This window comes from Molothrus aeneus, chromosome 20 (genome assembly GCF_037042795.1).
Source record: "Molothrus aeneus isolate 106 chromosome 20, BPBGC_Maene_1.0, whole genome shotgun sequence".
Taxonomy (NCBI): domain Eukaryota; kingdom Metazoa; phylum Chordata; class Aves; order Passeriformes; family Icteridae; genus Molothrus; species Molothrus aeneus.
The window spans coordinates 7,718,502-7,741,205 of record NC_089665.1 but is presented as its reverse complement, the minus strand read 5'-3'; the positions used below and the strand labels follow the sequence as shown (position 1 = coordinate 7,741,205).

Below are 22,704 nucleotides of genomic sequence, written 5' to 3'. Positions count from 1 at the left end.
CAGAAAGTGCCTATGGGGTGGAACAACTTCTGTGAGCCAAAAATAGAAGTCAGAGCCTTTCCCTTTAGCCATCAGAAAATGAAAAAGGCTAAAGGGTGTCAGTGAATAAGAGAATAAGAGTGACTCAAGCTTCTATTTCTGGCAGGGCTTAAGGAGGTGCTGTCTTTAAGCAGACTTTGCTATTTCTTTAATTCATTGAAGCTTCTTGTGTGCCAGGGGAGCCTGCAGAGGCAGATGGCTGGAGAAAAAGCCATTTCAGTTCCATTCTCCTTTAATCCAATAAGGAGGAAAGGCAGATTGGATAAGATTCTCTGAGCTCTGAGGGAGCCAGTGCCTTGCTAGCCTTAAGTTCCAGCCTTGACTTCTTGTTCTGTGGTTCATAAAGCATGAACAACAAATCAGCACGTGACAGCACCTGCACCTGAGCTACACAAACCACAAAAGCTACAAGAGTCCTGTAAAGCATGGAGGAAGGACAAATTTCTGCCTCAAAACCCCAAACCACCCAGTGCAATCTGTTACACTTTCAGTCTGGCCTTTGACTGCAGAAGGATGCAAACATGTTAAACAGAGTAACTGGACCAGCCCCTGTGCCACAGAAGAGTCAATTGAGAATTTACATGCCATTATTCTGTCATTATGAGGATTCAAGTGCTGCAGTTACAACCAGTTCCATTTTTTTTAAAGAATGCTTCCTGTAATCTTCCTCTGTATATTTGTAATAGGCAGCCTGAAACAACCTCCTTGATTAAACACAATCACAACAGAAAACCAAGGCCTCCCTTGCTGCAAACTTTGGCATAAAAGGTAAGAACAACAATCCTGAGAGCCACTTGCTTCAACTAAAACAACACATGTCAGCCAACAAGCAATGGAGAGATGAAACTGGTGAGCACTTAACCTTAAAAAGAAAAATCTGTCTGATAGGGGGATGCACATGTGTGTACAGAGATGGGCTTCTTAAGAGAGAAGCAGAACAGCAAGAGCTTAACTTGCAGTAGCTAATTCAGGACAGTAGAGAGCACAAACTAGAAAGATTAATGATAAGCCATAACTTCAAACCCAAAATGACTCCTCCTCATGCACAGAATTTCTTCAGCTTAGCACATCTTAGGCCATCCAAGAGACTACACAAGTTCTGCTACAAAAATGAGGGGTTTGAACAAAATGTCACCAAGTGCAGTATGCTTTCCTGGAAACAAGAATGAATGGTTCACACAGATAAATGCTGCACATGCAGCTGGCTGAAGTGGAGCAGCTCCAGGAGGAAGCAGAGCACTGGAGCCACAAAGGAATTAAAACGTGCAGTCCCTTTCACAAAACCACTGCTGAGTTTCATTCATTCACTGTGAGAGAAATAGATGCAGAGAGCTTTTCTCTAACAGCAAGAGTGAGTCTCTTTGTTTTCTAGGTTTGAAATAAGTGGACAACTGACTGCCAACAAGGTGCAAGTCTTTCAGGGCTTAATGTAAAGATTTTTGGCAAACTCAGCCTTCTCATGTTTGTAAAATTTCTAAACTGCTCTGATGACTGTTACAGGAGGCCTAAGACCACATTGTCAGAAATAATGACTCCCCAATATCATCTTTGACACAGTTCCTGTCATTGTGACTCCTCCTGAACTCCAAGGCACACAAAGAAGAGACAACAAGCTACTGCTGCACAGAATAGAAGAGAGGCCAAAGGCAGGCAGCAGACAATTCCAAACACTTAAACATTTATTTGGCACTTCAATGTATATTTCTTAAACATAAAAACCAACATTCAACAGCTGCCAGCACAGCAGAGAAAGGCAACACAAGTGTGCATATAGGCAAACACTCCAGTAGCACGGCACAAAGGTGGGGCCATGCCAAAGCCAGGACATCCTGTGGAATTCTCCACTAGCTCAGCCTGCTCCCACACCAGGCCCTTGCTAGGTCTTCACATCCAGAAGAAAAGGACGGAAATCCCACAGCCAAAACACAGAATTCCAGTCCTGGAGCAAAAGGTGAGAATCTCCTGGTAGAGATGATGATCTCTGAGTTTTTCCTCAGCATCCACGGAAAGCTCTCTCCAGGTGTCTCCAGCTGCAGAGCTGAACTTCAAGTTCTCCCTGATCATCAAATACTTCACCTGAGTTAAAGGCATGAGAACAACTCCTTTCTGAGAGGGTGTTTACAAGGGGCTTGCCACGTTCGTTTCTTTTCCTTCTGTGGTTCTTCCAGGAGGACAAACCTCGCAGGGAACTGTCCCCGGCAAGGTCACAGCAGGACACGCTCGTGGTTGTCCCTTCCCAGCAGCACCGGGTCGGCCGTGCCACCCAGTGGCGAGTGCCTCGTCAATGCAGGGGTGGAAATCAAACCAGCAGAGCAGCTGAGAATGACTGAGTAAATCCGTGTTTGCTGCTGGATTCCAGTGACCTGTCCCCACGTCTGTGTGTCTGTATAAACAATCTGTTCTCTTACATGTATTTAGACACACAGAGATAGATCATAGAACAGAATGTTACATGGAGAATTTATGTATATGCCATTAAATTTTACAAATAAGACATACACACTCAGTTTAATTTTTGCTTAAGGTTAAAATGGTATGTTTGAATGCCTGTTTTGAGGAAAATAGCCTCATTCCTCCAAAAACAAAAGCTTTCAGTTATTTCAGATCCCCAAATCTCTGTGATTACTTCTTATGGCTTAGCTGGCTTTAGAGGAATTCAGAACTTCTTCTGCCTCCTGGTGTCTTCTGAAGAGAGAAGCCTTCTGAAACAAAGAGAGAGGCTCTTGCCCATGGGGAAGAGGTGGACCTGAGCATTCACACTTTGCAATACACTTGAATTTTGCAGGGTAATAAAAAAACCAGAGGTGCTTTCTTGTATTGAAACTTCCCTTTTTCAGCTGGGAGTTGAAGGCAAGTCCTGTAGTGTCTCAAGGCCTGGCTGTGCCTCCTTTCAGGGCTGTGTTAGCTGGCAGAGATCAGGCACCTGTGGAGAGACACACAGCAGTTGGGGAGGTTATGGAAAGCCACACCATGCCCACCCTGAGGTACAGCTCTCTATTTTACATCATCCCATCATCTCTAAATTAGAGTGAGCCAGGGAAACACCAGTGGGGTGGCTGGGACAGGTAAAGGAGCACCTTAACACTCCACTAATTTGGCTTTGAGACGTGATGAGCAACAACAAAACACAGAATAAATCTGTGTTGCTCAGATAGGAGGAAATTAATTATTTACAGCCAGGGAATCAAAGTAGGACAGGTATGGTGGTGTTCCTGGCTTTCCTCTCCTCATTTCAGACTATTCATTCAAAAGGGGTACAGGGACCCAGCCAGGCAGCTGAGCTGCTCTACCTCAGCCAGAGTTTCAGGGTCCTTGAAATAGAGGGGATGGAATAACCTCATCCAATGTAAAGAAACCCACCAGGAACTCCCTAACAAACCCAAACCCCCACCCCAAACAACTCTGAGGAGCAAACAAACACTGCTTGAGAGCCCTGCTCTGCCATCCTCCTTTGCTTGCTGTGAGAGCAGAGTGAACTCTCAAAGCCCTGTGAGACAGAACAGCTGCAAACACAGGCACAAATGAGCAGCACATCAGCACATACAGACTGACAGCAGGGTTTAATACACAGACTACAAGCTCATTTCCAGGAGAAAAGCATGTGACACTGCCATGCTGTGGCATTGGAGACTTTAGGAGGAAAAACAGACGCAAATTAGTGGGATGCATCACAATCTTCAGTTTAGGCTTCCATTTGAAGATCTGGTTAATTTTTTTATTATTCTACAAAGTCACTCATCTAATTACAGATTTAATTTCTCTAAGTACTACTCCTGGCCCAACTGTCTTCCCTCCATGTTCTTAGTTCAAGGCATAAAATGCTTTAGTGCCAAAATAATTTTGACAATTTGAAGCCAAAGAGTCAAAGCAAGACCTTGAAAGTTTTACTCAGGATCTTATCCTGTCTGGTCTAGAAAACCTCCAAGGATGGAGAATATTTAACTTCCATTTCCACTACCTGTGAGGAGACAGCTTCACAACACTGGATTGTAAGCTTTTGCATTTTACTGCAGAGAAATAACATTAATTAGGATGTAAAATATCATAGAAGACTGCCTGAAGCATGAGTTAATCAATTTGTAGTTTCACCAGTACTAACTTGGGACAAGTTAACTCCTTTTTCCCTTATTCCATTTGGTCGATGCTTGTCCAACCTCCCCCCCAACATTCTCAGTCATAGAATTAGACATTTAATCTGTGTTAAAGATGCCCTTGGGAGGCTCTTACCTTCATTCAGTTGAACTCTGATGACCTCATCAGGATTTTTTCTGCAAGTTCTTGGGCTGTTCCTAAACCAAAAATGACTTTTTGTCTGATTAGAAGAACGTAACGGTGAAATCAAACTTGGAGGCAGGAACTCAGGCAGCCACAGGCAAACATTAAAATGGCAGGATGTCGTAGGAGATAAATTGGCTTCAAGATGAATTTATGAGGTGGAGTCTAATGACCCTCAAGAGATGGCTGAGATTTTGCCAAAAACCTTTGAGTAGCAAGCTCTTTGGAAGGTACATTTTCCAATAAGAGCTTAAAAATCAGGCAAGGAACTTTCACTAGGGACTGTCAGACATTCAGCTGAGCGTGCAGCTGCTCAGCATTAGCAAACATGAGGAATACTTTATGGGCTCTGTTAAAGTATCATGCTACAAACTGCTTCCACCAATGCTGAGCACACATCAAAATCACCACAGGCACCAGAATCCACTGCTGATTGTGAGCAGTGGCATTTGTGAAAGCTGACAAAGTGATGATGAGAATACCCCAGAACTTCTGGGGTGAAAGAAGCTGAGGCGCTGGGGGAGACAGAGACCTCAGGAATGGAAAAATATCTGGAAGTGTAGAACTGGCTCTCAGCAGGAGCTTTGGCAACTTCAGGAATTTGTTTCATAGGTCAGTAGAGCTTTAAAGTTGCAGTGTTTAGCTGCTGATCACTGGTTTGTTTAGAAAGAGATTTCCATAGGTTTCATTAAGTTCCCCATACCACTCAGTACAGACATCTTGCACACTCTGAGAGTTAAATTATTTATCCTGACAGATGCAAAATTTGGTTTTGTTACCTGCCTTTGAAAGAGAATCAATATTGCCCACTGCAGACAGCACATCTGGCTCCATGACCAAGGTAATACTCAAAGCAAGCTACACAGAGTCAACATGACACAGAGACAGACACATCCATGTGTGTGTGACACAGAGGGAGACACAAAAGCCAAAACTGACTTCATTAAATACACGTCTGAACAATTCCTCCTGGAACTACAGCTGTATGGATTCTGGATTGGATTCTGTTCCAATTTAAAAAGGAGTATTTGCAGCTCAGCCTTCTTATACCAAAGAGCTGATCATGTTCCTTATAGATGAAAGATAAATATTCCAGTTTGCAAATTAGCAGGTCATCTTCTATTCATTTGAAGTACTATCAAATATATCTTAAAAGCCAAAATAATACAGAGGGGAAGCTATGAGAATATCATTCCCCACCCTCATATAGGAACCCTGCTTTCAACAACAGAAATTTCATTAAGAACAAATTAGAAATGGAAACAGAGCCCAGAACCTTAAGTACTGTCTGGTAATCATTCTGTCTGAGTACATGGTCTGTAACAGCTTTTCTTTGCATCCACTTGGGACTCTGCTGATGAAACTGGAGCCTAAAAACATTCCCGTATTTTCTGAAAAGAGGCTTTTCTGTTTGTTCAATCCAGGCATTCTGATCCCCTACACCTCCACAAAAAAGCTCTCCCATGTTTTTAGTCCCACCTACTGTACAGCTGCTGTGGAAAATCCTGAATGGAAAACAGTGAGCAAATAAGTGCAATGTAGAGCTGGACTGTTACTTCACCTGAAAGAAATGACAAGATTCACCCTGTTCCTGTGGCCATTCTGCCAATGGCTGTGAATTTACCAGGAGAGAGATTAAAAGGCAAAATCTAGAGTAGTAAAATTAATTTACACATATTTCTGATGAACTGCTTGTGATACTTTGTCTTTCTTCATTGACTTCCCTCAGGTTAAGAAGTTCTTTTCTGGAATATCTGTACCCAGCCAATCCTTCCACAGATGGTTTAATACAGCTGCACAGAGTTATAAAGGCATCACCATATTGAAAGCAAAGCTATCAGAGGATATTGGCAATTGTTACTACTTAATATTTAATATACCTGATTAAAACCTTCATGGCTTAGTTGACAGAACTAGACTGCCAAAAAGAAAAAGAACAGAAACATCTTAGAATAAGAGACAACAAAATCCGCCAGAAGAGTTACAAACAGACGAGATGCACATCCAAGCCAGCAAATAGTTACTGACAAAGCACTGTTTGCATGCGTGTTAGCAGGCACACAGAGCAAGTCCTGGCCTTGGAAAATGGTAAACAACCAACCTGTTGCTGCCCTTCACTTCATCCAGCTCCTTCTGCAGTCTGGCACTCTTCTCCTCCTCCTCCTGCAGCTTCCTCTTCACCGCACGGAGCTCCTGCTGAGCTTCACACTTAATGTCATTGGCTACAACCACTGCAGTCTGCAGGTCAGCCTGGAAACGCCTCCACTCCTCTGTGTCCTCCTGCAAAGAGCAATGGGAACCCCAAACTGCTGTAAAAATGCACCCACACTTGAGCTGAGCACCGAGTTATTGATGTCTATTGCAGTGATCACAAGCAACCAGGATTTTTTCCCCTATTTTAAGGTGGTGTTGGGTCAAACTGAACACTTGCCTCTTTATACTACCAAAACTATTGCCAAAGAAACTCATGCTAAGCTTTCCACTCCAATATTGCCACCAAGTCCAAAGTGAAGAGAATGAAAACTTAAAGGGTGCAGAAAGAATTTCTGCTCTTGTTCTAGGAAAACACAGTGCCAGTATTGCAATCAAAGCTCTGCTTAGCCTTTTCTTGGAACTTAAACCTTACCTTCATCTGCTTAGTTAGAGCTTTCAGCTGCCTCTCTGTATCTTGTTTTTGTTCTTCCAGCTTCATTGCTTTACCTAGGAATGATAAAAAACGTGAAAAGTTCATTAAACACATAATGGCAACAGTGAAAGTGAGAATGGGAGGACAGAGCAGCTGATTTGGTTTTGCTTCTGGTAATGCCACTAAAATAATTAAACTGAATGAAGACACTGTCAATGATCAGGAATGGAACCAACAGTAGATCTGGTACTTAAACACCTCTAAAATATGTCATTATTTTCAGGTATTAAACCAGACAAATTTAAGCAATCCCACGTGGATTCCCTTGCTCAGCACACACATCCCTGGGGATCACTGATGGGAGGAACAGCCACTGGTTCCACCAGGTGGCAGCTCCCCATCCTCAGCAACCTCGACTTTACTGCTCTTCCCAGTGCTCTGCCCTAAAAACTCTTTAAGAGAAACCCAGTAATTCCAATTTCTGGAACAAGCACTACTTCCTTCACTGAAGAATGAGGCTTGGAGACTGTCTCTAATGTCCCATCTACAGCACTCTCTGTTAAAATAGTACTTTTATGCATGAATAGAAGGGAATATCCAAAACTGGAATATTTGCAAAGATCAGACCTCCTCCTCCCTGTTGCAGCCCTAAACTGAGCCCCTCAAATAAGCTCACTTCAATCCTTTTTTCCAGCTCCACCTACTTTCCAGGTCACTGATGAGCTGGTTATTGTGGAGTTTTATAGCACGATGCTGTTCCACCTGGTCTTCCAACTCAAAAATGGTCTCCTTCAGGTTTTTGATATCTGCTTCATTCTCTGATGTCTTCTCCTGCAGCTTCTGGCTGGTTCTGCTCAGTTGCTCAGCCTGTCGGTCACACACCTCCTTCAGCTGACCATACTCATTCTCAGCCTGGGAGGGAAGAAAAAAAGCTGCAAGTTTGTCCTTATTTCTTAGGAGATCTCACTCACTAGAGACTTTACTTGTGGATTTAAGCATTGTGTACACCCAGTTTCAATGAAAATGAGAGTCTCAGGAAGCAGAGATGAGAGATGAATGTCAGTTTTCTTTCCTGGCAATAAAGATAATACAAGATGCTGCAAAGGAAATGGAATTTTCTATATGATGACCACAATTCCAAACCAATCTCTGCAGTTAATGGAGAGGAATTATATTCCCAGAAATCTCCACTTCTATTTCTGTAGAACATTATGAAAGTGATATCACTGCCTTAGGGCCAGGCTGATGATCAGTTCATCCACATTAACAATTTGCTGCTTTTACCATGTGCATTTTCAATGGGCTGTGAAAACACACACAGCAGAGCCAGCTACTGCAGATAAGTGTATTTCTGAATATGGGACATCTGGAATTACTGAAAGGGGAATCTGCTGCGCTTCAGTTTGTTGGCTCAGCCCATTGATCAATGCTTCCAGGTTTGGGGGGAGCTCTCTGGCTAGGAACAAGTTATGGAAAAGGTGCAGGCTGCCAATTCAGTGAGCAGCACTGGCACAGCCTCACTGCAGGGCAGCCTTACAGAAGCCTGTGGTCTTGTTTGGGTGTCACAAATAGCCAATGATTCAAAACAGCTTAATTCGAGGGAAGGGAAGAGTAAAAAGAGGGAAATCTGTGGTTTCCAAACCAAGCAATAAAAAGTTTGGTACAGAGTCTGAGCACTCAGCAGTTTTTCATTTATTCTTCATGACCTGCAGCTCCAGAAAGCACTTGGGAAAAGTGGAGGAAAGCTTCCTCTACTAACCCCATTTGCTGTGGTCACCTATTTTAGCTGTAAGGACATCTGGATTTTCTAAATCACCCAAACCATGGAGGTGCTTTTTGGCAATGCTCTCTTCCTCTGCAGCCAATTTTATCATTCTTCTCATGCTCCCTTCTCCATACAGGAAAGGCTGCACACTTTCACTCCTGCAGCACTGGGACATAATCACTGCTTGTGCTTTATTAACACTTGCTGAATGATGGCTCATGCTGCAGCTCCTCTGAACAGCCAGGATCACACAGAAAACAGGGACACTAACCTGCTTAACCTTGTTTGGAGCAAAGCTATGAACTCACTAATGAGGTAAATTGTTCTGAAAATATTTTTATGTTACTTTACCTAACTCAAAACAGAGCATTTCTCTTTTTTTTTGTAAAAATATTTGCTTTATGAAAATTATCTCATCTGGAGCTTGACTGTGCTGTGACTTGTTGCTGCCCCTATCAGCTTCCCTGAGCATTAATTCATGTCCTTGTGTTCTCATGACCAATGACACCTATACTTCACTGCTAATTAATTGTGATTCATTATTCAGAATTTAACATTCACAGCTAACTATTTATGCCCTTCTCTTCATCTGATTAGCAAGTTATTTACACTATTTGTTCACACCATATCAAAGTGCTTTTTTATTGATCTGCTCTTTGCTCCAATTCTGACAGACACAATTCTATTTACTGAAAGAGTAAATTCTACGGAAGGTATTAGAACAAAATAGCTATCAATTTATAAATACAGATATGCCAATAGATATCTCTGAGAAAATATGGGTAGAGCAGCAGAAACTGAGACAATATCATATAATCTCAGCTTCTACTAAGAACTAATCATACAATTTAAATCCTGGAAACTCACAATCAATGTAAAGACCAATTTATTTATGAAAGGACAGAAACAACCACTTTATTTTAGAGCTGTTATTGTTTTACCTTAGACAGCAGCCCCTGAATGTGCTTCAGTTCACTGTTTGCCTTCAGCAGCTCTTGTTTCAGCTCAGTGCAAGAGGCTTCTAACTGGGCCTTTTCTGCATGGGCTACTTTGAGCATCTCCTGCACCTCAGAGTTGTCAGAGGTGCAGCCCATCACGTTGATTTCTGCAGCCTTTTGTTTCTCATTCTCCAGCTGAGTTTTGAGAGAGCCATTCTCAATTTTCAGACCTTCCAAGGCAATTTTGCAGTCCTCCAGACTTTTCGCCATTGTGCTGTTGCTCTGCTGTTCCACTTCTAGAAGTTTAAGCAGCTTCTCATTTTCTTCTCTCAGGCTTTTTATCACCTGCTGGGCATCCTGATGCTCCCTTTCTAAGCTTCGAAGGCTGCTGGTTAACTGTTGCTGGATGTTGAGCAATTTCTCTCTTTCAAATTGTGCTTTTTCAAGAACTTCTGCACATTTCTGCTCCAGTTCAAGGACCTTCTCCTCTTGAGCTTCATTCTTGGATCGCTCTTGGAGGAGAGTCATGAGCTTCTCATTTTCCTGGCTCAGCTGCTCAGCTCTGTCTCTGTGCTGACGGAAGGAAGTCTCCAGGAGAGCTTTCTCTTCCACCAGCTTCTCATTTTCTGTTGTCAGCTCCTGCACCATTTGCTGCTGATCAGACAGCTCCTGCAAAGTGGCCTGCAGCTCTTCTGCTGTGCTGTGGTGATTCTCCTCCATCTTTTGTATTCTCTCTGTAAGAGACGCCACAGAGAGGTCGCTAATATTGTTTGGAGAACTTCCTGCAGTGGAGCACTTGGAGCCTTTGAAGTGGTTGCTGCTGGCAGATGCTGGCCTGGAAGGCACATCTGCAATGTGCTCAAAGTCAGATGCATCAGGTGACAGGGAGGCCTTGGTGACATCGCTGCTGGAGGAGCCGGAATTGCGCAGGGCAGCCCCGTTCAGGTGCTGCCTGTGCTCCTCTGCCTCACCCCTGGACACGCTCTTGGATGGGCTTCCAAAACTTGACTCTTGGGTAGTTGGGGTTGGGAGGCTGCTGTCGCCTCCACTGCTTGTGGTTGTGTCTGAGAGAGGGGAGTTCTCCAGGTAAAGCAATTTCTCTTTCAAAGCACGGTTTTCTTCTCCCAGGCTAGCAAGCTCTTTTTGGAAAGTCCTGTTTTTCTCCTGAAGGGTCCTTATTAATGGATCTATGTCAACAGGTGATACTGTTTCTAAATTTTGGTTGGAAGCCCCCATTCCTTCAGCATTGAGTGACCCTTTCTCTTTGCATTTCTTCAACTCACAACGAAGTTTGGTAATTTCCGAATCTTTCGTCTTTGCTTCTGCCAGGAGCTCTTTAACCTGAGATTCCAGAACAGCCTTGTCACCAGTTTCATTCTCTTGCTTGGACTTGCTGGTGGGGCGCACGTGCTTGGTAGGAGTTGGTGCAGCAGAAGAGGTGGGGCTGGGCTGTGTTTTCCTGGGGTTGGCCTGAGCACGCAGCACAGCTCTCTCCCTGGACACGGAGGAGGACAATTCCCGGGGCGCTGGGATCCCCGTGCGCTTCGCGGCCGAAACTGCTCCTTGAGGAAACAGGGATGAAGCAAATTGGAGTTAGTGCATGAAGAAAACAAGTTTCACAACAACAATGCTGGAGCCTAGAGCAGCCCTGGGAAAAAACACCTGAGTGTTTGAATAGGTTTAGTCATGACTGACTCTGTGGATTCATGTTTCAAAGGCTTGTATTATTCTGCATTTCTTCCTTTCCCATCCCCTGCAAAGGAACACAGCCTGGTAAACTTTTTCCCAGTGTGGTAATATAATATGTAAATGCTGCAATACATGAGCTACAACCCCCTATTAATTGTATTGATGTAAAGATATAAGGATATTAATTATTTGAAAGTAAAAGTTCTTCACACTACTTTGTAAAATGCTGGATCTAATCCTAATCGTTTCTGAGGAAATGTTCAGTAACTTAAGAACAGGTACTGTCTTTGAAAACAATGTATTTTTATCACACACAAAACTATTTGCATTACACTCTATTTAAGCAGATCATCACAAAAGAAGGACTGAAACACTTATGCTGAGCACAGATTCAGTGAAATATAAAACTCTTCTGGCACTTCCAACACTAAAACAATTGTGCTGCTGCAGCTTCTTGCAGAGATGGATGAGAGATTTTCCATGTTCTAAATTCCCATCCTCTTATGGAAGAAGAGCAAAAGGAGTTTAGTTGATGCTGTTCTGAGCAGTTGTTGGTTGGGTTTTTTCCCCACCAACCAACAATGCAAAGCATTATGTGACTACAAGGGAAATGAAGTTTATGAGTTGTTGATTTTCATCTTTCAAAGCTCTCTTGAAATACAGGACCCCAGGCACTGAAGAAACAATAAGAGCCATCTGAACCATGGAAGTTGTAACAAGCTGGTTAAAGAAAAGAAGCTGGTTCAAAGGGCAGGTATGACACGGCACTGTAACTGAAACACTGTGAACTTAAGAAAATCCTCCTGAAAATTCAGGACCTTATTCAAAAGGAAAAGCCCTAAAGTACAGGACCATAAAGTGTGGGGAGAGGGCACAATGAGGAGATGTTGTCCAATGTAGCCACATAAACAGGATGCAAGAGCAAGTTATGCAAACAGAAAGGGCTAGTGAGCCAGTGTTTGCAATAAAAACAACTTCCAGAAGGACTCAGGGGGCAAATCCTAGAATGAATTCCATCTCCCCACATTTGGGAGGCTCTTTGCTGACACACATGTGCAGCATCCACAGAAAATCAAAGAGCATTAAGAGCAAAGGGGAACAGACTCCCTTCCTTACACAGCAACCTCATCACCCTCCCACAGCCTTCTCCTTGCCACAGCAGAGCAGGGCATGGAAGGGTTAACATTAACACCACCCCGTTTGCTCAGCATCTCTTTTGAAGAATGCACTGGGTTTATAAAGCCCACACAAACAGGAGCCCCTCCTCTCCCCCCCAAACACACACACTCTGCAGCAGCAGCACAATAAACACCCCAGACAAAGAGCAGCTGAAGAAAAGCCCCCTGAAGCCGGCGCAGCGCTGGCAGGAGAGCACAGAGAGCCTCTGTCATGGCAGGGGCACGGTGCGGCCAGAGACAAAGGCTCCAGTGTTTTTGGGAAGAGATACAGGGACAGCCAGGCCTGCACAGCTTCATTCAGTCACCTACAGCTGGAGGGGACAGCACAGCCCTGGGGTCTCCAGTGGAAAGCACCACGAAAGCAGAGATGGGAATTCTCCCTGTCAGAGCCCTGGCTCATGGATCATCCCGTTCCCAACCCAACCACCAGGACCTGGCACCCATAAAACCTACTCAGAGCGAGCTGAGCACATGAGCAAAGCTCGTGGTGTCCACACAGCCAACACCAGGAGATGAAGGACAGGAGGAAAAGTGAAAGGGCCATGATGTTTTGTGGCTTCCAGCAGAGAAATCCCAGTTCAGCACAGCTCCTCCCTGCTCAGACAGAGGCACAGGTGAACCCCAGGTGGGAAAACATTTGAATGCATCCTGACCATTGAGAAGGACAAATGTCCAGCATACAGAAGCATTTTCATCCAAGCTGCAACCATACTACAGTTTTAAGATGTAAAATCCACATGACAAATGAGCAGAGATGTTCTTGAATGGAGTCTAAGGGGTGATTTAAAGCCTTCTCTGTGTCTTGGGCTTTTATTCAATCTGAAAGGGTTTTCTACCTTTCACACAAAATTTTATGACAAAAGCAAGTGCTCTGAAAAACTTTTTTTTAATGTCCAAACCAGTTCAATAACATGACTGCCAACTGGTCAGTACATGACTAAGCAGTATTCCATAAACAGTGGGTGGTATTCTGTACATTGCAATAAATAATGAGGCAATTACACATTAGTACAAATTACTTGGCACTAAGGAAACCACCTTTTCCTAGGAGATGTGCTGCACCTGTAGTGATGCCAGCATGTTTCTAATCACCACCAGATGACAACTGCAACATGATCCTGAGCAATGGAAGACATATACATAAGGATAACAATTAATGATATTTAACTGGGATTATCTGTACTCCACCAGCTTGCCAACCTGTGCAGGTTTTGAGCTTACTCAATGTGCCTCCTGTGTTTTGCAAGACTCCACGCTCTGCTGACTTGTTCTGTCATAAATCACAAGGCATTTGCTATCCATCAATAACCATTAACCAACTTGGTTTTTTTACCATAGAAAGACTTACATACTTTCCTCATTCCACTCCCCACAAGCACCACATGATACTAAAAAAGTCACAAGGAGCCCCAAAGAAAAAAAAGTTCTAAGTGCATATGTTGATCACAAAACACCAAATCAAGTATAAACACCACTTTAAAGTCTATTTTATGGGCAAGCCCCCTGTGAATGACCTTGGAATTGAGCAGTGTAGTGGTTGCCAATGACTGCCAAGCCACAGCCCCAGGCTCCAGAGGCAGGAGCTGCACTGAGGGCTGTGCAAGTCCCCCTGGTGACCTGATTAAGTGGCCCCCAGTCTGGTGATGGGCTGTGGGACACTCCAGACAGACATGTGCCTCCCACTGCTGCATCCAGCACAGCCCTGATTTATGCTGCTGCTTTCAGTGGCTGCAATCACACAGAACTTCACTGCCTGGCCAGCGCTGCTGGTTTTGAGCAGGGGAGAGAAAAACAACCAGCCCTGAATCTCAGTGGAGGTCACCTCATCACTGTGCTCCTCACCTGGGTGCCCAGTAAGAACTTCTCCATTTTCAGCCTTACTTATTCAGTCATGAGGCATTAACCCATAACAATACATAGAGCTTATAATTCTCCAAGTGCTTTAAAATTACCAGCTATTTAACTCAAATCCTTTAAAACACATAATTTAGTTTAAGCTACAGGACAGGGAAGCAGAGAGAAATGAAACACCTCACCCAAGGTCACACTAAATCAGGATTAGGACCAGGGTTCATACCCTGCTGTGGAGCTTTCCATGAACCATTTGCTGCCAGGGAGCACTCCCTGACTTCCCACTGGTGTCAAAAGCCAAAGTATCGCTTTAATGAGATAAAAGTTGACCCCTTGAGATGATCTTTTGACATTTTAATCCCATTCTCAACACAATTACAATGTTTCTCACAGAAGCATCAGGATTACTCCTCAGTTTTTCCACATCATGATCCATTTCTGAGGAGCTCTCAGCACCTTCCATAGGGACATCCATAACCAGGAGAAAATGGACTATGGAATGGAGGAAAACATTTCCTAATCCTCCAAGGTGAAACACACAGGATTGCTGCTCAGAAGTAACATCCAATGTAATTACAGTGCTAGCAGGGTAAGGGGATGTAGGAGGCAAACATTTTACCAGCCCCAGCGGGACACGTGTGACATTATGGAATGAAGATTCAATACATTTATCTGCCTTTACATTCCATGTGCTCTGAGATAACACATATCACTGCAGTAAAGCACCAGCCTTGAATTTACATTTATTTTACTTGACCCTTAATTATACTAACAGTTCAAACACCTGCTTCCCCAGTCCCAGCTCTTGGGAAGTGACAGCATTTGACTACACAATCACCTTTGAAAATGTTCTAATTTCTGCCTTGAATCTATTTTTTAGAACTGGAGTCAATACAAAATTATTTGCCTCTGGCCTTTGTCCCATTTGTGTCCCACAACCTGCCCTTTTCTTAATCCTCCCCTCCACCAACATATTAATAACCCAAAGGTTAATGCCACGGCCTTCTGCTGTTCCACAGTGGAGTTAACAGGGAATGTTCCATTTAGTACCTTATTCCTCAATTTTAATCCTGTCATCTCTTAAGCAAACAACAATAAAAACACATTGTTTCCTTCAACATATTCAAAATTCCACGTCAGTAATTCACTGTTCCATAGTTTCAGTAGGTACCAAGCCTCCTGCACCATCGATGTAATTGAAGCACTGATCACCCACAAAGCATTTCAGTCATGTAAGACTAAAGCATGGAGAGGGATGCAGCTTTGGTGTGATGTTTTGAAACAATGGATACCTTATTTGAATTGCAAGGGCAGGATAACTAACAAGAACTAAAAGAAAACTATTCATAGCACGCTGCAATGTTCCAGTCATACATTTCAGAAAGGCAAACTGTTGCCTGCAGACAAGTTTGTCCTCTCACGAGGATGGTAAAGCTCTCTCATTCCAGCTCCTGCTTTTGCAACAGATCAGCAATTTCACTGTCCTGTGTCTGTCATCCCTAAATCCTCCTCAGAAAGGACAGTGCAACAAGAGATTACAAAAAGAAATTAAGGACTAACTACTCAAAGCCTCCCTGGAAGCAGAAGACAGAGGTGGTTCTGTCATTCTGGAATTCTGTCCTCACATGCCAGGATGTTTTAATAAAATTTCCCATCTGAAAAGAACTCCTGAGCCTCAGATAGAAAAGTGGTTCCTTGAGGGAAAGGTCAGTATAAATCAAATGGGCTGGAAGCATTTAGCACCACGGCTAAGTAAAGGCAATATTAACAGCCCACGCTTGTACACCAAATAAAAAGAATTATTAAACCACCCCACACAATTTTACTGTGCTCTAGCACTTGTGGTTTAGTTGAAATATGTCCTTCTCATCAATTCTGGCTTTCAGCTCATCCTCTGGCTGTGACTTCAGAGAGCACTTCCTCAGGCTTTGCCAGGGTGTGCTGAGGATCCAGAGCAGCACCAGGAACACACAGCAACAGCCAGGCAAGGCAGGCAGGTACCCTGTGCTCAGCCTTGCCTGGGAAAGGTCCTGGCACCACTTTCAGTTTCTCAGTAAAACAAACCTGCCTCACAGGAGTATCTTAATTTCACCTGGTTTATGACACCAAAACACAGCTGTCTAGTGCCATTTCAGATCACCTTTAGGTATATTTAAAATATCTTCACTGCACTCTAAGATTTGGCAGCACCTGTAGGAGATTCATCCCTTGCTCCAGAGGCAGACAGAATAACTGGGATGTCTGAAGACACCTGAAGTGCCAGCAGACATTGAACTGAACAGTCAGACTTTCTTCACAGATTTATAAACCAATGTTAGAAGGCAGATAACAGCAGCTTTTTGTTGCTACATTCAGAATTGCTCCAGCACCCTAGTACCCTTTAGCTGATTTCCAGCTACACAATGAATGATTTAACACAATGGATTAATATGGGATTCATGACATCATCAATGTGAATTTAGTCACAGCCAAGTCACAAAAGATGGCATTAGCTTGGAGTCACCAAGCCAGTCTCGGCTGACTCACTCTGATAAACCAGCACATGTTACAGGGAGCCTGGACATGTCTTCTGACTACTTTTGTCAACTCAGAGTAAAGTTTTAAAGAACCTAATTAACTTGGTGCCTAAGATCCATTTTTCAAAAGCAGATAAGCCACTAAGACCTCATAGCTTAAGTGAAAGCCCAGGGGACTTGGCAGATCCCTTTCACCCAGTTCCAGCATTGATCCTGAGACTGATACTGAGACTGATTAGGAGTCACTGAGGGATGTCCTTGGGGAAATGGAGACTGTACAGCACAGAGGAAGGATTGCTGTACACTTGACTCCTTTAAAGTACTTTTTCATTAAAAGGTTTCAGTACACATCTGTTTTATTAAATGCCCTATTTTCCTCCTGCCTTTTCCCCCCCTCCTTTGTTTAAAGCAAATGAAACAGTTAAAAAACAACTTCCCTGCTGACCAGGGATCTTGTGATATCCAAATTAACAGGAAACACACTGACACATTTCACGGTGGCATGAGGAAAAGCAAACATTGAGAAGTAGGGCAGATAGAACAGCAGCCCTTACCTGCACTGCTGGGCTACTTCATACAACACCTACAGAGACAAAATCCCTGCACATTCTGCCACACTGCTTAACCCCCTATCCCTAAACCTCTGGGAATGGTAGGACTGCTTGGTAACAAATACTGAAGGGATGCACACAAGTGAATCAAGCCACGAGGAACACTTGAATCTTCTTGAGAGCTGAAATGTGAGTGGGACTGGATGCAAAAGGCTGGATTTTCAAAGAGATGCAAGTGGCAAGAGGTACCATCCAGAACCTACTGATATTTCCAAAACTGCTTCAGCTGATTAGAACTTCATATTTGAGAGTGAAATGGCTGAAACTTCTGCTCCACCATGAGCTTAGGCAAAAGTCAGGATAAAGAATGGCACTATTGTACTGTGCAAAGTATCATGGCTTGAGCTGCTTGGTACACAAAGGGAATGAGCTGAACAGGGTCCATTCTTCCCTGACAACAGCACTGGATACTCCTTTAAATAAATCTCAAAAACTCAGAGGAGCACACCATTTTCCATCTCTTTCAGGGTAGTCCTAGAGAAAGACAGTGCTCTCTGCTACCTGGTCTTTATGCAGTAGCAAACAAAGCAAAGCAAGGCTTGGCCAGCCGTGGCTTTTCCGAATTAATCAGTCTGTTTGCAGAGTGTTAGTCACAGAGCCAACACCTTCACAGGTCAGCACCTCCTTGGGAAGGTTCACTTGTACTCCACCTAGCTTTACAAAAAGACAAGGAGATGGCTCCAGAACAACAAATGTGATTTTGATGATCCAGCACTAATTATATATTGAAGCTTCTGCTCCAATAAGGCCTTTTACTCACTTAGCAAATGCAGACTACGAGTAATTAAAACATTTTCTTTTTTTCTGAATCATTTAATGGCCTGTTGGACTGTCTGGCCTCCCTGATTGCATTGTTTGTGGAACAGGCACAATATGTAACAGGAGGAAAGAGCTAAAAGGCTTAATGCAAAGATTTTGATCTATGTAATCATGGTGGGGAGTGCAGGAGAGCAACTCGGGTACTGATATTTGAGATGGAGGATAAGAGTAAGACCAAAGAGAAATAAAAATTACAAAGTACTAGGGAACAACAGATGTCTGTACTGAAAAAGCTACACTAGAGAAGAAAAATAAAAAGCAGCAATAAGCATCTTGATCTGAGTAATTCCTAATTTAAGACTAGAGACCCTAACATTTGAGCTGAACACTTGGTAAAGGTTGGCTGATTTTTTTAGTTAGAAATACAAGTCTAGAGATCTGGAGTGTAAAAAGCACCCAAGAAAAGGCACTTTTGGTAATTTAAAGTCAAAGTCATGATACAACTACTTGCCAGTAGTTTAAATCTGCAGATGAACTATTGGTAGGACATTCTTTTCAAGGGTGGCCACCAGCAGAGACTCTCCCACGGCAGGAATGTAACCCAATCGTAGAGATGACCTTAGAGTTGAAGCATCACCATTTAGTTCAAATTTTAGCATTTAAACAAGTACTAAGAATCCAGAAAAGGTCCCAATAAGTTTTATAGTGGTTTTAAAAGAGAAAAATGTCTGCTGCACAATTAAGGAATGATCACACACATTTTATTTTCAGCTTGTTGGATTCACCTGATCAATAGCTCTGTCGTTTTCTCCTTGCAGAGAAAGTCACATTTAATTCTTCCAGAAAAGTGTTAAAATGAAAATAGAAAAAGATCAACTCTACTCAGTATCTGATGGTTCCAAGCTCAGCACAGCCACAAGAACTGAATTTCAATTTCATTTTGTCACAGCTCAATTCTATTACAGTGGAAACAAGGTCGCATTCAGAAGGTAAATGAGAGGAGATCTGATCAAAACCCTGTTCACAAAGTCTCATTGTGAATTTCAGCTGACTTTTTCTGCTCTTTATGGGTCTGTTCATAGACAATTCCTTTCTGAATAACAGCAAGAGTAGTTAAAATCTCTTTACCCTGAGAGACTTGCCAGTGTCCAACAAAAGAGTCCCTCTGAACATTTTTGATACTGTTTACTTGAATTTCCTGAAAGTTTTTAAGCTGAAAATGAAAACTCAAGCTTGGATATCCCTGCTTTGAGCAAAAGTACAAAAGTACAGAAGTACAAAAGCAGTGCAGGCTCTACTGTACGAGGCCACTTCTGCTCCCAAAGATGCATCGGGAAAGTGAACTGGCTGAGCTGAGAGACAAGAACTGCCCTGTGCATGCCCAGTCTTTGCTGCCACAAACACAAACTTCTCCTTCTGATCTGCTCAAGAGTCAAGAAGCACCCAAGGGGCTCCACTGCTCCCTGAGGCTCTGGCACCAAGAGGATCACGAGGTGCTGCTGTGCTCACCCCCAGAATGAGGGACACAAACCCCATGGAATTACCAACACTGGTGCAGGTCAGAATTGGGGTGGAATCTACCCCTGAGCTGCTTTGGATTTCTGGAGTACCCAGCAACCTGGCATAACAAACACTGAGCCATCCAAAGCAAATGTGCAGGGAAATTCTATATCCTACACTTGCTGGAATATCCCTATGGTAAACTCAACGCTACTTTTTTTGGAACTGTTAATACCACTGGGCCTGCCAAAAACTTTAGTCACCTCCAAGTTATACCCCTTGTCCAGCCCCCACAAAAGAATGACTAAAACTTTCAATGTGTAGCATTATCTCAAAATTAATCTGGTGAAAGTTATAGAAATAGAGAATTCTCCCTTTTTAAAATGAAGTACCCCTACTTGCTGGTCTTAATGCAAATTTGTAATTTCCACAACCATCACAGCTCATTATTAAAAACAATACATAATTTTTATATTCCTTAAGGAGGGCTTGATTCCATGTACTTGTGACATAAGCACACCAAAATTATTGGGATTTCTGTGTACTATGACACTTCCTGATTTTGTTTGTTCTGGAACATTTCCTGCCTATGCACCTGTAAAAACAAGACAGGATCAGGTATAATCATCTCATACCTACAGCTAAATCAATTTTAAGCTAAACTCTATTCTGGCAGTTTTTTAGACAACTGTTAAAAAAGAAAATCCATAAATATGATTTTTTTCTGTGAAGAGGGACAAAATCACTGGTGTTTCACTGAAACAAAGGATTTTTTGTTTGATATGGTTGGTAAGTCTGGAGTTTCCTTTGTTTTCCTACCTGTTAGATCTGAGGCTTCTGCTTTCCAGAAGGTTTTTAGCAACTGCTCTGGGGAACATCCTTGGAGTTAATAGCACATCCCCCAGAATGTGCTGTTCAGAAAAAGCAGGGATTTTCTTGAAGATAAAGCAAAGAAATAATCCATCAACTCCTATGGCTGTACTAGGAATATTCCTGAGATAAATGACCACTAGCTGCACTAAGATCCCAGGGTTTTCCTTGATTCTAGCTTGCAGACAAGGAGATAATTCTCCTCAGCTCAGAGAGCAGCTTCCCAGCTAATCTAGCCCAGAAGTCCTTCACTCAGCCATTGCTGGGTTAACAGTGATGATAAAACAGCTGTACTTCCATTTCTGGAAAATACAATTATAATGGATAAAATACCAGCGCTGAGTGTTTTGAGAAGTACAGGAAATTAAAAAGCAAACAAAACTAACCAACCCTAAATCCAACCATACCAACTCACTTGGCAGTGGCTGTCAGTACTTGTGCTCCTCCATGCACAGTGGTTGTCACACCTGAATGTGATCTGTGGCTCAAGTTCATGAAGGACTGTCCTAAAACCTCCTGGTCCAAGAATCCAGCTGGAAGGAACAGTGAGAACCCTGCTCCTGCTCCTCCCAGACAAGTCAGGTGCTGTGGATCCCTCTAAGCATCAAAGTCTGGTATCTCTCCACAAGCACAAAGGACAACCAAACATTATAAGAGGGGAAATGCTTAATATCCAACACTTTCACAATCAGCAGGGTAATTTACTCAGCCTGTTTAATTGTTCAGGAGGCCATGCCATGGACTGAACCATGGAACTGACAGAGATACCTGCATGGGGCTTCATCACACTTCTCTTTCTTTGTAGAGAATGCTCTGATTCCTTGTCCTTGCCACTGAGGGAGCAGAGCCATCACAGAGGAAAAGAAGCTGAAAATGCCTCTCCAAGCACTGGGGTCAGGAATCCATGATCCCAACCCTCCAGCTCAGGAATGCTGCCCCACACTTGGCCAAAAGAAATTCTGTCCTCCTGAATTCCCAAACCCTGCTGATCCAGAAAGACAGGGGGAAAGGATCACAAATGGAAACATGAAAGGAGGCTCCTCTTCCTTCCCTAAAAGGGCAGAACTTAAAAGCTAGAAGCTTATTTTTTTAAATTGTTTGCTTAATGCTTAATAACCAGTTTGCATTGCACTGGCGTTACAACTGCCTTTTGTTTACTGAAATGTGATGGCCACATAATAAACCCAGTTTTATTGTCATTTCCAGCCTGCTTCTGTGAGGGGGTGGGGAAAGGACTCCAATTTAGTCTCCAGTGCTCATCCAGAGCTTTAGCTCAGCCCAGCACAGAGCTAAGAGAGCTGGGAGCCGATACTGGGAACTGGGCTGAAATCATCAGAACTATCAACACAGGATGAGACACATCAGGAAAAGAAATGAGACAGAAGGGGAGAGGAGAAAGCTCATAACATAATGAGATATTTATCTATAAAACATTGCCCACTTCAAAGCAGGAAGAGCTTGAACTCCTTGGTTTAGAAAAAAAGAGCTTTTAATTAAAAGATCAGTCAAAGATTTTCCACAGTCAAGCAGCCTCAAAGAAACTATGTGTGGAGGAGGCTGAGAGTAATTCTTAACATGATTAGTCCATTCTTCAAACTCAACAAGGTTTTATGAAAGCATTTCTCAAGACCTAGAAGATAAGGATTGTGGAAATATCCTCAGCCCCTCAAAGAGGGGCTCTTCCCTTCTGACACCTCCACCCTGATCAGCTTTTGCTCTGGAAAAGCCTTGAAAAACATATTTAGAGCTCTGTGCCTCCCACTTCGTGGCTAAATAGATTGTAATCCTAGGACCCAGGGGTTTGGGTTGAGCAAAGTTACTGCCATGGACTTTAGGAGGCCTGGCTTGAAATATTTCTGTGCATTGCTCTAGTCAGCTGAAAACTGAGGCTGTAGGAACACACAGCCTTCCATTAGACAAAGGTCTAAAAGCCTTTGAAGGTTTAAATGAATTGAACCACTTTTCTGGAACACTCTTCCCATTCAAGGAATGTTTCCAGACTGGGATGGACACGACACCACCACCTAATCCTCTCCCAGCATTACAGCTGACACTACAGCTCTGGGGAACAAGACTTTGAACCACTT

At 43.1% G+C, this 22,704-nt stretch overlaps 1 protein-coding gene across 4 annotated transcripts in view; it reads right to left on the bottom strand.

The window, feature by feature from the left end:
• Positions 1 to 22,704, bottom strand: part of SPECC1 (sperm antigen with calponin homology and coiled-coil domains 1) — an 85,095-nt gene that overhangs the window by 23,126 nt on the left and 39,265 nt on the right. For 2 of the 4 annotated variants that reach the window (XM_066563769.1, XM_066563770.1), the window contains 4 exons: positions 9,647 to 11,205; positions 7,645 to 7,852; positions 6,941 to 7,014; positions 6,416 to 6,594 (listed from right to left, as the gene is read on the bottom strand). In XM_066563769.1, the coding sequence (XP_066419866.1) occupies positions 6,416 to 6,594; positions 6,941 to 7,014; positions 7,645 to 7,852; positions 9,647 to 11,205 (2,020 nt within the window). Of the gene's footprint in view, positions 1 to 1,691; positions 2,963 to 6,415; positions 6,595 to 6,940; positions 7,015 to 7,644; positions 7,853 to 9,646; positions 11,206 to 22,704 lie in introns of those variants that run through there. The other 2 variants (XM_066563772.1, XM_066563771.1) reach the window with 2 other exon arrangements.